Source organism: Ictidomys tridecemlineatus, chromosome X, assembly GCF_052094955.1.
Source record: "Ictidomys tridecemlineatus isolate mIctTri1 chromosome X, mIctTri1.hap1, whole genome shotgun sequence".
In the NCBI taxonomy this organism is placed as follows: Eukaryota; Metazoa; Chordata; class Mammalia; order Rodentia; family Sciuridae; genus Ictidomys; species Ictidomys tridecemlineatus.
This window is the reverse complement of record NC_135493.1, coordinates 31231359-31244241: the sequence shown is the minus strand read 5'-3', so window position 1 is coordinate 31244241 and position 12883 is coordinate 31231359. Positions and strand designations below refer to the sequence as shown.

General features: G+C 35.4%; 1 protein-coding gene across 3 annotated transcripts in view; it reads left to right on the top strand.

The window, feature by feature from the left end:
• Dock11 (dedicator of cytokinesis 11) overlaps nucleotides 1-12883 on the top strand; it is a 186028-nt gene that overhangs the window by 63784 nt on the left and 109361 nt on the right. For all 3 annotated transcript variants that reach the window (XM_013356047.4, XM_021722391.3, XM_021722393.3), the window contains exons 7-11: nucleotides 3378-3512; nucleotides 5866-6043; nucleotides 6647-6726; nucleotides 8694-8777; nucleotides 12542-12682. In XM_013356047.4, the coding sequence (XP_013211501.3) occupies nucleotides 3378-3512; nucleotides 5866-6043; nucleotides 6647-6726; nucleotides 8694-8777; nucleotides 12542-12682 (618 nt within the window). The remainder of the gene's footprint in view (nucleotides 1-3377; nucleotides 3513-5865; nucleotides 6044-6646; nucleotides 6727-8693; nucleotides 8778-12541; nucleotides 12683-12883) is intronic.

The window sequence follows — 12883 nt, the reverse complement described above, 5'->3', positions numbered from 1 at the left end:
GTTTTGTTCTGTATTTTAACTTCTTTTGCCCCCTCTTTGTTATTGGCTATGGATTCTACAAGTGGTTCTTCCAGTTGTATCACTGAAGGTTATGGACTTTGAGTTTCAGTTTGATCATAATTCAAATTCTAATTGGGTTATATTTTTTCATATTAATTTTTGCCTGGAAAATATATCTAAGTTTTTGTCAAACATAATTATTGTGGTAACTTTTACAAAACAATGTTTTGCACAGAATAAATGCTCAATGAATTTATTCAGGTGAAATGAGCTTGGCATGAAAGAAAATGACCTCAATATGTAATTTTGGGTCTTCTGCTTCTATCATTGTAATAACATATAAACCAGAAAATAAGAAAACGTATATAATCACCATTATGACTAACATTTTCCTTATGTATGAATGTAGAGTTCTTATAATAAACTAAAATAAAGATTAATTAAATATGAGAACATATGTATATATTCTCACATCTATATGAGACACATATTGTGCACTCCTAATCCTAAACCCAATGGGTTTTTGATTTTTGGATTAGGGATATTCAAGTGTTAAAGTCATTTTAAAGTCATTTATAAAAGTACTCCAGAAAATATTTTATATAAAGCATACTCAAGTTGTCTATAAATACATGAAAGATAGAAGTATACTCCAAACATACGTTTGATCCTTTGGATCTTTTTTTTAAAAAATATTTATTATTTTAGTTATAGGTGGACACAATATCTTTATTTTACATTTATGTGGTGCTGAGGATCGAACCTGGTGCCTCATGCATGGTAGGCAGGCATTCCAACTCTGAGCCACAACCCCATCCCCCTTAAAGAGGCATTTCATTTTTTCTTTTTTTGGTGGTGGTGCTGGGGATTGAACCCAGGGCCTTGTGCATGTGAAGCAATCACTGTACCAACTGAGCTATATCCCTATCCCTTTGGATCTTTTTTTGGGGAAGGGGAAGGTCCTGGGGATTCAATTTAGGGGCACTCAGCCACTGAACCACATCCTCAGCCCTATTTTGTATTTTATTTAGAGACAGGGTCTCACTGAGTTGCTTAGTGCTTCACTTTTGCTGAGGCTGGCTTTGAACTCATGATCCTCCTCCCTTAGCCTCCTGAGCTGCTGGGATTACAGGTGTGTGCCACTCTGCCCAGATCCTTTTTTATGTGTGTGGTGCTGGGGATTGAATCCAGGGCCATATTCATGTGAGGCAAGCACTCTACTAACTGAACATATCCCCAGCCCCTCCTTTGTATCTTTTTAAAATTTTTTTTTAATATTTATTTTTAGTTATCGGTAGACACAACATCTTTGTTTGTATGTGGTGCTGAGGATCAAACCCGGGCCGCACGCATGCCAGGCAAGCGCGCTACCACTTGAGCCACGTCCCCCGCCCCTCCTTTGTATCTTAATACAGTACTATTTACTTAATTAGCACTGAAATGCAAGTTTTTTTTGCTCAATCTCCTTTCTATTGATAACCATTTAGGCCACATGGCTAATCCCACAAATAGAAGCTATAGCATTTATCTGTCTGTAACCTGTTGGTGTTCCTCATACACTGATGTGTTTTTGCCATTTATTTTAAAAAAAAATCGCTGATATTTAAACTAGTCAAAATAGGCACAAACGTTTTCTTTTTAAACTGGTTTCTCTTTAAACTGGTTTCTCTAAAAGGAAATGTCCCTTAATATATATTCTGCTTGTTTATATTATAGAGAAACAAATTGTTGATGCTTCAAATACTTTGCCAGAAGTTAAGTAGTTTGCAGGAATGATCTTGCCAAATAATAGTCTTTTCATTATTAAACTCCTTAAAATAGTAAGGGATCATACTGGAAAATCAAATGACTGATTGAAAAATGACAAGCTTAAATCTTCCAGCCAAGTTTTCTGAGTAAGACAAGATGTACAGGAAAGCGTATCCCCCATATTCACCAGGAGTCAATTTTTCAGTCTTTGTTTCTACTCCCATCCTGAAGTGATTTTAGGTCCATCATCCTGGGGAATTGAAACTGGAATCAGTTCTACCTTTCACTATGATAAATGCTTATCACAGTCTGTAGTTTGTTACTTCTAGATTCACCAGAAAGCTCCTAATTCCTTTTCTCACCCCATTAATCAGCTTCCAGGACTCTGTTTTTAGGGGAGAGTAGACAGATAGAAGGAAGGAATCAGTCTTCCTCCCTTTCCACATTCCTATGGGCTTTTCTGTGAGTTGTAGTAGCAGATTACTCTTTAACTGTTCAGAATTCCTAATTCCAAACAAATTGCAAGGTCCCATTGGGCCTGCTGATTCAAATCTCAGCCTTCAGGGCATTCAACAGCAAGTGGTAGGCAATTGATGTCTCTGTGCACTAGAAGCTAGACTTTGAGCAGTGGGGGCTTTGAAACAACATAGATGAGTGCAGTAAGATATACAAATAAAATGTAAATACGAAGTGTGTATGTGTATAAACTTAGATTTGTGGTGAATAAAACAAATTAAAAGGATCCAATCATGGTTTGCAATTAAATGGGGAAAATATACCATAGTGAAAGGGTCAGTGATTCAGATGCTTTATAAATTTTTTTTCTTGGTGGGGGTGGTACTGAGGATTGAACTCAGGGGCACTCCACCACTGAGCAACACCCCCAGCACTATTTTGTATTTTACTTAGAGATAGGGTCTCATTGGAGTTGTTTAATCCCTCCCTTTTGTTGAGGCTCACTCTGAAATTGCAATCCTCCTGCCTCCGCCTCCCAGTCCATTGGGATTACAGGTATGTGCCATCAAGCCCAGCTAAGAATTAAATATTGATAATTCTTCTCTAGATGTTTGGTTATCTGAGAGCAAATTACTTGAATCGACACTCTCCATCTTAAAGAAAGAAAAGAATGAAGTTTTAGTATGGTGACACATGCCTGTAATCCCAGAGACTTGGAAGGCTGAGGCAGGAGGATCACAAATTTGAGGCCAACCTTGGAAACCTGGAGAGACCCTGCCTCAAAATTTAAAATAATAATAATAACAAAAGGGCTGGAGATATAGCTCAGTGGTAAAGAACCTCTGGGTTCAATACCCAGTTTAAAAAAAAATATAATTCTTAATAAGCTCTCATGGTTGTTTGATTGTCCAGATACAATGCCTAGGAAGCCCTTTAAGGGTTTTAGTTCAAAGAACCTGGTGAAATGCAATGTGTATGAGGACGAGGGTATCATTGCTGGTTTTCTTTTTTAGTATTTTTTTTTAGTTGTAAATGGACAAAATACATTTATTTTGTTTATTTATTTTTATGTGGTGCTAGAGATCAAACTCAGTGCTTCACAGTGTGAGGCAAGCACTCTACCACTGAGCCACAACCTTAGCCCCTCATTCCTGTTTTTTTTTTCCATATAGGTATTCAAGAGAAGGTATTTTTACTTGACTCAACTTCCTGATGGTTCATATATTCTCAATTCTTATAAAGATGAGAAAAATTCAAAAGAATCTAAAGGTTGTATCTACTTAGATGCCTGCATTGATGTTGTTCAGGTAAGGCTAACAAGGTAATTTTCTTTTTAAAAGTGTGTTATCTATTAAAAACCTCTGCATTTTCCCCTCTTAGTTAATGGTACCTCCATGCTAGAAACCTGAGAAACCTCTTCAGTGCCCTAGTCTTGCTCATTTCAAAGTTGATGAAGTCCTTTTGTATCTGTCTCCAAAGTGCCTCTTGAATTTCTTTTTTCAGTTTGCACTGCCCTTTGTCTGGTTCTCCCTTGTATCTTCTGGCATAGAGTTCTGTTTTCTTGCCTCCTGTTTTGTTGTCCTGCTCTGGCCCCATCTTCTGAGACATAGATATGGCCCTTGACTTGTCTTCTCAAAAACTTTTGGCTCTTGATTTACTGCCTTACAAAGGGAGATCTGAAGCTCTTCCCATGACATTCAAGGTCCACAGTGACTTGTCCCTACCCTCTTTCCTAGCCTCATCTTCCCTGCACCCTCTTAGATACTCTGGGTTCTGGTCACACCAGGCTGTGCACTCCATGGAGTGGCATGTATATGTGGTTTTCCTTACATTTTTTTTCCTTCTTGCTATATACAGTCCCCTTATGTTCTAGTTTCAACTTTTTTATCTTTTGAAGCTTAGCTTAAATGCCACTTCTGCTGTGAAATGTTTTATATTTTCTTCCTCACTCTTATGCCCACCAAACAAAACTAAGCTCCACCTCCCTCATGCTACCACTTTGGTTTTTCCTCTATTGTTTAAATGAATCCCACTCTTAATTTGAGATTCATTCTGAACGTTCCTTTTTGTATTACAAGGACCATGTCTTATTTGCTTCTCTATCTCCTATAATAATTAATAGGGCCATGCACACCAGAAGGACTTAACAAATGTTCGTTGATTTGAATTACTAAGGAGGCATAGACAAAGACAGGGTGGGAAAAGAGGGCAGAGAGATTATTCAAATAGGAAGTTCAGCTGACTAAGAGGAGCCATTATAACACAGCCAGGGTGGCACAGTGGACTATAAGGAGCACTGAGCTGATTAGGAGGCAAGAGATGTCAGGTTAGTGTCCTTGGTTTACCAGAACCTTAATTTTTAAAACTAAAATGGGGGATGGGGCTGGGGCTCAGTGGTAGAGCGCTTGCCTGGCGTGTGTGAGGTATTGGGTTTGATCCTCAGCACCACATATAAACAAACAAAATAAAGGTCCATCAGCAACTATAAAAATAAAATAAAAATTCAAAGAAATTTTAAAAAGTATAAACATCTTTGTTAAATAGAAGGTGTTTATTTGTTTTTGTTTTTTTGTGCATGGCACTGGGGATGGAACCCAGGGCTGCCTTTAACCATACTAAGCCAGTGCTCTACCAATGAGCTATACATTCTCAACCCAAAGGTGCTTTTTAAACATATAATTAAAGCTTTATTATTTAACTGAAAAAAGAATGCACAATTTCTGGATTTCCTCAGTTGATCCTAGTCTGAATTAACCTTTTTTTGTAGTCCTTCTACAAACAACTATTTGTGATTCTTTCTTCAAAAGAGTTTGAAATATATAAATCTTTATGACTTGTTTTTCTATGCTTTGAAGATGAGAAGAAGGAACTTTATTGGTTTCTTCTTGAATAATGACCATGCTGTGCAAAATTATTTATTAATAAATCTTTCTTGAGTACTGAGGCATTTGGGTGGAGGGAGTATGTCATTTCTTTTGTCATAACAGGAAAGGTGGTAAAGTAAAAGAGCATGTTGAATATTGAGTAAAGGAGGTGGCTTTGTATTTTCCTTGTATACTAGTATTCAGCATAGGCCACTTCCATGTATTTTACTGGAGTCATAATTTGATTTGAGCCAACAGTGCTCTTCTTTTGTGCTGTTATGATACATTTGACATCATGCGTGCTCAAATGAATTAAGTGTCTGTATGTCTGTATTAAGTGTCTCATTTTAGATCACACACTTTATGGTGTGATCTAAAATAAGTATTATGTTTATTTCAGGTCACATTTAAGGTTTAACTTTTAAGAGCTAATTTTGAAAATTATAAATATGCAAGGAAAACTTTAAGCAGTGTAGAACTAGTAAAATGTATGCTTGTTTTTGTGGTCATAGTTTAACTTTCTAAATGTGAAGGATGCCAAAAGGCTTTAAGTGATAATATTTATTCAAGTTGGCATAAATTAAATAATTTGTGCATATACCACTGTGTTTAGTCCCTGCGGGAACAAAACAGATAATGTATGATCATTATCTGGGAGTATCTATTCCTTGTTGAAAGAAGCAATTATTTCATGAAATTATTGATGCATTTGTATAAAAAGAAATAAAAATGAAATCTAATATTAAAAGGACAGCTAAGCTAACTGAATGCATATCTTCTTTTTCTCCCCCTCTAGTGTCCCAAAATGCGCCGTCATGCTTTTGAACTCAAGATGTTAGATAAGTACAGCCATTATCTGGCTGCTGAAACTGAGCAGGAAATGGAGGAATGGTTGATAACTTTGAAAAAGATTATTCAGATCAATACTGACAGTTTAGTGCAAGAAAAAAAGGAGACAGTAGAAACAGCACAAGGTCAGAATTTTTAAATGATTCACTACTGAGGTAAAGCCCTTATCTTTAATCATGGGAATATCCTTTGTGTAGGGTGAATATGGAACTCTTAATCTTGAAGGTTGACCTGCTTCTTCATTAAAAGTGACTATAGCTGGGTGCCATGATGCATGCCTGTAATCCCAGCAGCTCAGGAGGCTGAGACAGGAAGATTGTGAGTTCAAAGCCAGCCTCAGCAAAAGTGAGGAACTAACCAACTCAGTGAGACCCTGTCTCAAGATAAAATACAAAATAGGGCTGGAGATGTAGCTCAGTGGTCCGTCCAGTTCCCCTGAGTTCAATCCAAGGTACTAAAAAAAAAAAGTGACTATAGAAGTTGATAGACTTTTTAAAGAGTTATTGTTGCATGGACTCTGACACATGAAATATAACCAGACTAAAAAGGATTAAAAATTCATGGCAGATTTTCAAAAGTCCATTAAAGTTTTCCCTATGCTTTCATAATCAAAATTCTTCGCAATAAATTTAGTAGGAGAGGATGGGGTAGGAGAGATAGGATATTTCTCTTAGGTGATTAGTAATGGTCTGTATGGTTTAGAACATCTGCTTTTAATGAATTTGCAGATGATGAAACTAGCAGCCAAGGAAAAGCTGAGAACATCATGGCCAGTTTGGAAAGAAGCATGCATCCGGAACTGATGAAGGTATATCTTCCTTATGGCAACTTGCCTTCAACTGAGACAATACAGGATTAGCTATTAAAGTTTTAAACTGGATTCCATTTGGCAATGTAATTTCCAAGTTAAAAACCACAGCAAACCGGTGAAACAGGTAGCAATTGTCAAAGAAAGTTATATTGCTAAAGATGGCCTTATAAGTGTCAAGTGGACAGTTTGGAAAATCTTATTTTTTTTTTTCTAGACATCAGGAAGGAGTTCCAGCTTTTTGTGACTCTACTCATTTTTAAAGAACATTTTCCAAGTTTATTTTAAAAAAACTTATTTTAAAATATTTTTATTTTTTAGTTGTAATTGGACCCAATACCTTTATTTTACTTATTTATTTTTATGTGGTGCTGAGGATCGAGCCCAGTGCCTTGCACATGCTAAGTGAGCACTCTACCACTGAGTCACAACTCCAACCCCCTTCAATCATTTTATATACTGTGTGGCACTGTGTGTGATACATTCAATTCCATTACTATATGTCATTCCTAAAATATTCTTCTTTCAAGGGGTTAATGATGTACATCATACACGTTATTTAATCTGATAAATTATGTGTATTCATTACATGTGAAAATTATATATTCTTTATAGGTAAATATGTATGTCTATGAATAATTCATCCGATAAAGACTTTGTTAACATCTTTTTTTGGGGAGTAATCTGGGATTGAACCCAGGGGTGCTTAACCACTGAACCTCATCCCTAGCCCCTTTTTATTTTTTTGTTTTGAGACAGGGTCTCACTAAGTTGCTTAGGACCTTGCTAAATGCTGAGTCTGGCCTGGAACTTGTGATCCTCCTACCTCAACCTCCTGAGTTGCTGGGATTATAGGCATGTGTGCCACTGTGCCTAGCTTAACACATCATGTTATTAATTTTTAATTTTTTTCTCCCTTTGGGAATTTGAAATGGACTAGTTTTAAATTATAGAGTTGATTATCATACATACAAACACACACTCTCACACATTTCACACACACACACACACACACACACACACACACACACATATACACACTTTTCTCTGTGGACTTTCTATATAATACAACAGAAAGTTAGGTTGTGCTTGGTGGCACACACCTGTAATCAGAGGATCACTTGATCAAGACCAGCCTAGGCAATTCAGAGAACCTTTCTCAAAATAAAAATAAAAAACAAAACAAGAAAACACACACCCAAGAAAAGAAAAAACAAAGGGCTGAGGCTGTAGCTCAGGGTAAAGCACTCCTATGTTCACCACCTAGTATCATTAATATTATTAATAATAACAATAACAATAATAATAATAATAATAATAAATAATGAAAAAAGAAGAAAGTAAGAAAGCTAGGACTCATTTATACATTTAAATGCTTGTCAACCCTATGTGTATTTTGTACTCATTCCTCTTCCTCAATTGCTGATTCAAACAATTTTAGAAGTTTCTTTTTTGGCAATTTAAATCTACTCTTAAACTTCAAAACTGTTTCTCAAAAGTCTAGGAGTATACTCAGGATCCTTTGACCTTAGCTTTCTGTGGTTCTGTAGATTATAATTGTGTCCTCTCTCAAGTTTTGTCATCCCAGACTATACAGTCCATTATGTTTGCTAATGTGATGCAATCAGAATTGTATATAATATTTCATAGTTAACATTGTGGATATGTAAAATATTGTGATTTCTCATTTGTTTCTCTTATGCATTCAAAGTCTCTTGGATTTCTTTTTATGTGAATTATGGGATGAACCATATTATTGGTATTATGGAGAAGCTCATAGAAAGTAAAAGAAGCAGATCTGTAGCTAAGTGTGGGTCATAGTGATGGTGATACATCTCTTCCTAGCTAAGCAATCATACTTTATTCATATTAATTAAATGGAAAGTAAGAATGGAATATTTTTGAGCTGTATCAGTACTATTTTGAAGGACATGAACTAATATTACATGCATACTTTTAAATTTTAGTATGGAAGAGAAACAGAACAGCTAAACAAACTCAGTAGAGGAGATGGAAGACAGAATCTCTTTTCTTTTGATTCGGAGGTTCAGGTATTATTGATACATTTCTTGAGTCCCAGAATTGTTGCTTATAAATAACATCTGTAAAGTGGTTAAATCATTGCCTTTTTTTTTCTGCCAGTGGTGACTATAGATTGTTTTATATTTGTCTTGTTCCCTTTGAACTTGTAGCTTAAAACTGACTCCTAGCTCAAGAGGACTGTCACATATTGCAAATGTGTATATATATATATATATATGTATATATATATATATATATTTCTCAATTTCCAAATTCTTTTCACATTACTTTATTCCTTAACATGGATAAATTAATAACCCTTAAAAGATTATTTCAGAGCTCTTTTAACTCATTAAATAGAATTGTGATCTTGTGACAGTGAATACCTACAGTATAGAGAATACCGAATCAAATGACAATTGATTTTCACATTTGATGTGGACACATTAAATTAGAGTATTTTCATGTCTGGCTTAATCGAATTTTAAGTAGTTGGTGAAGCATGACAGTACAGGTTATGTGTATTTTAACCTCATTTATTAGAATTAGGAAATTTTTGGAGTAAGATATTTATATTTGGCCTGAGATTGTAGCTCAGTAGTAGAGCACTTGCATAGCACATGCGAAGCACTGGGTTGATCCTCAGCACTACATAAAAATCAAATATATAAAATAAAGGCATCGTGTCTACCTACAACTAAAAATATATTAAAATATTTATATTCATCAGATATAAATATTTAATTACATGATATTTTCTAATTAAATCTTTGATTTGTTTAAATGGACAAAGTCTACATTATATAAGTGTTATGAATAGTGTTTGTAGTAAAAAATATTTCATGAGAAAATGAAATTATTTGGGGTGAATATTCTTGGTTTTCTTTTGTACTTTTCTTTTTTTTAAATATTTTTTAATTGTAGATGAACACACGATATCTTTATTTTTATGCAGTGCTGAGGATCGAACCCAGCATCTCACACATGCGAGGAAGATGCTTTACCACTGAGCTATAACTCCAGCCCCTCTTTTCTTTTTTTTTTAAATATTTCTTTAGTTGTAGTTTGACACAATATTTTTATTTATTTTTATGTGATGCTGAGGATCGAACCCAGTGTGTCTCGGATGTGAGGCAGGCGCTCTACCAATGAGCTACAGCCCCAGGCCCTCTTTTGTAGTTTTCTATAGGATATTTTTAATTAGTTTGATTTTGTTTGAAGTAGAAAAGTAGTATATAAGCATTAATGTTTTTCTCAGTGAAAATATAAAACAGTTTGGGGAAAAATGATATTATTGTTGCTTCATATAGTTTTCTAAGTAAAGTCTTTTTATTTGGTTTGAAATGGAAAAATGTTTAGTTTATAAATAAAGCAAACAGTTTTATTTAATAAAAATACTATATGAAAAAGTTAACTTGAGGTAAATTGATTTTTAAAAAAATATATTTTATTTTCCCTTTCCCACCTATTATATTGCTTTAGTGTTAATTACCTAATTTTTTGAAAGTAAGAGTATACCAGGGCTTAGGAATATCATTTCTAAGATATTCAGAAATGTACTTGTCCTAAGAATATCTGAGCCTTTGATTTCTCCTCAGTGATTGGGCTCTAATTGGACATGTCAGGCTCTGTCTTTGTATACAAAGGAGGCAATTGACTGTGGTTGAAACTAAATCTTTTATCTTTGAAAATTTGTGGTGTAGTGTTTTTGTGGTCTTGAAACCAAACTGATTTTATGTTTCGGTTGTTTATCAGTGAGCCATAGTGAGAGAAAAATTCATAATTATGATGGCGCTTCAAGAAAAAAAAATTGAATTTAATGTTGATTATAGAAGGCAGTCTTGCCACAGAGTAACCCATGTGGTTGTATGTGTCAAGTACCTTTTCTAAGTGGAGTGCCATCCCATAATTTCAGCCTTCTCTCTTAGCCATAATTCAGCATGGAGAGACACATTTTTTTTAAACTAGTAATCTTGAAGAATCAAGAAATGCTGGCTGATTGAAGGTGGTGGCTCAAACTTTGAACTATCAGGGAAGGCCATATGTCTCAACATTTGCAGTCACAGGCCTCAGAAAGGAAAGGATTTGGGGGTTGGGACACTTTGGTCCAGTTTCTCCTCACATTCCACTGTCTGAGTAAGACAGAAAGGAGAGCAGATAAATGGGCGGAAATTAGAATTGATCTCCATGGCAATGACTTGCCTCCGCTGGTTCCACAGATAAGTTTCAAGAGGGAGCTGTCTAGTCCCACACATTTGTATTCCTTTTGTAGATAAATAGGCCCAGGAGGAAAAAAAAATCATGCTTTCAGGTATAAACATTATATATTAGGCCTTTTAAGGTGGATTTTGATGGTGATCCAAGTTAGGTTAGAATAGTTATAATTATCCAAGATTCTTTAGGCACAATGCCCATTTTGGCTTGGATTACTTGAGTAATTGAGAAAAATTCGTATGTTTCTTGGCTTGAAGATTTTTGTACTGGCAACATACCCTGCTCAAATTCACGCAGTCATTTCCTGCCTACCATATCTATAGCCTTACTGAAAGTATAGTAAATTATCCCACAATCTGTACTTTTTTTCTCATTTGTGAATAAGATATAAATCAGTTCATTCAGAATGGACAGATGAACTTAAATTGATGAGCCTTAAGAGCTGAGAAGTTTCTAGGAGTTTCCTTAAGGAGGGGCAGATTCATCCCCTACTGAGAGGAGATCTTTGACTCCTGATATCTTTTATTTTAAACTTGTGTATATTTTGAAATACCAATAATTTAAAAAATATTTCAGTTTGGCAAGCCAGGGTATATCTCCCAACTCTGTTAGAAGCTGAGCTCAGTGTTTATCATTTTCCTAAGCAGACGCCTCTCTCACTGTTAATCATTTGAACATAGGTGGTCTTTGGGGTTCCAGCCTTGTCTGCCTCTCACCCTACATGCCACCAACTCTCAAATCCAGACTTTCAACCCAGACCTTTCTTAGTTTTCTAGCCACCTACTAATTTCACCTCAAACCTAATATATCCCCAATAGAACTCATCAGTATCCACTCACCTTCCCCCAAATCTGTCTTTGATTGTATTTCACAACAAAGTTCATAACATCTATCTCTACCTAATCCCCTAGGTTAGTGACCATTATATTATTCTTATTGCCTCCTGTATCCATTCCTATAATTTTTGCCTCCTGCTGAGCTCATAAAAGAAAGAAAATTTCTACCATCCTAGAACACATATGGAGAAGGTGAATTAACAACCATATAAATAAAAAATAATATTAGATAAATCAGAGAGAGCATAGACTTTGAGGGAGTGTGCAATTTTCTGTAGGGCATTAGGGAAGCTCTCTGGAAGTGTCAATTGATTGGAGACTTGGAAGACATGAGGGAATAAGCCATGCAGCTTATCTTCAGGGAGAAGGTTCCTTACAGAACAACAATGCAAGGGCCCTGGGTATGAGTGAGCTTGGTGTTCTGGAAAAATAACCAAGGAGGTCAATGTGATTAAAACAAAGTGTGGAGTGCAAAATGATAGGAGAGTATGTCAGAAGTGTGAGAGGAGACTTGTTCATTGCCTTAGATGAGAATCTCATCATCTCCCTCTAGGATTTCTCCATCAGTATTTGAACTTTAGTGTAAGACCTTCACTTAGTCTTGTTGAATGAAAAAAAATTAAAGATTCAAATAAAGAATTATTGGATTATGCCACTTTTGCTATTTAATCTGAATCCTTATTAGTCTATATTTATATGAAACCCATCCTTTAAAAAAATTATTCATACTACCTGTTTTGTAGAGGTTGGACTTTTCAGGAATTGAACCTGACATAAAGCCATTTGAAGAAAAGTGTAACAAGCGTTTCCTGGTAAATTGCCATGATTTAACTTTCAATATCTTGGGTCAAATTGGAGACAACGCAAAAGGACCACCCACAAATGTATGTATGACTTTTCCTTTTATTTCCCTTTCGGTAGTAGAGTGCTTGCCTAGCATGTGTGGGACACTGGGTTTGATCCTCAGCACCACATAAAAATAAACAAATAAAATAAAGATATTATGTCCATTTACAACTAAAAAATAAAAGAAATGTCCCTTTTTTGTAACTGAGAACTAATTTACTGGATGAAAATTTCATTAC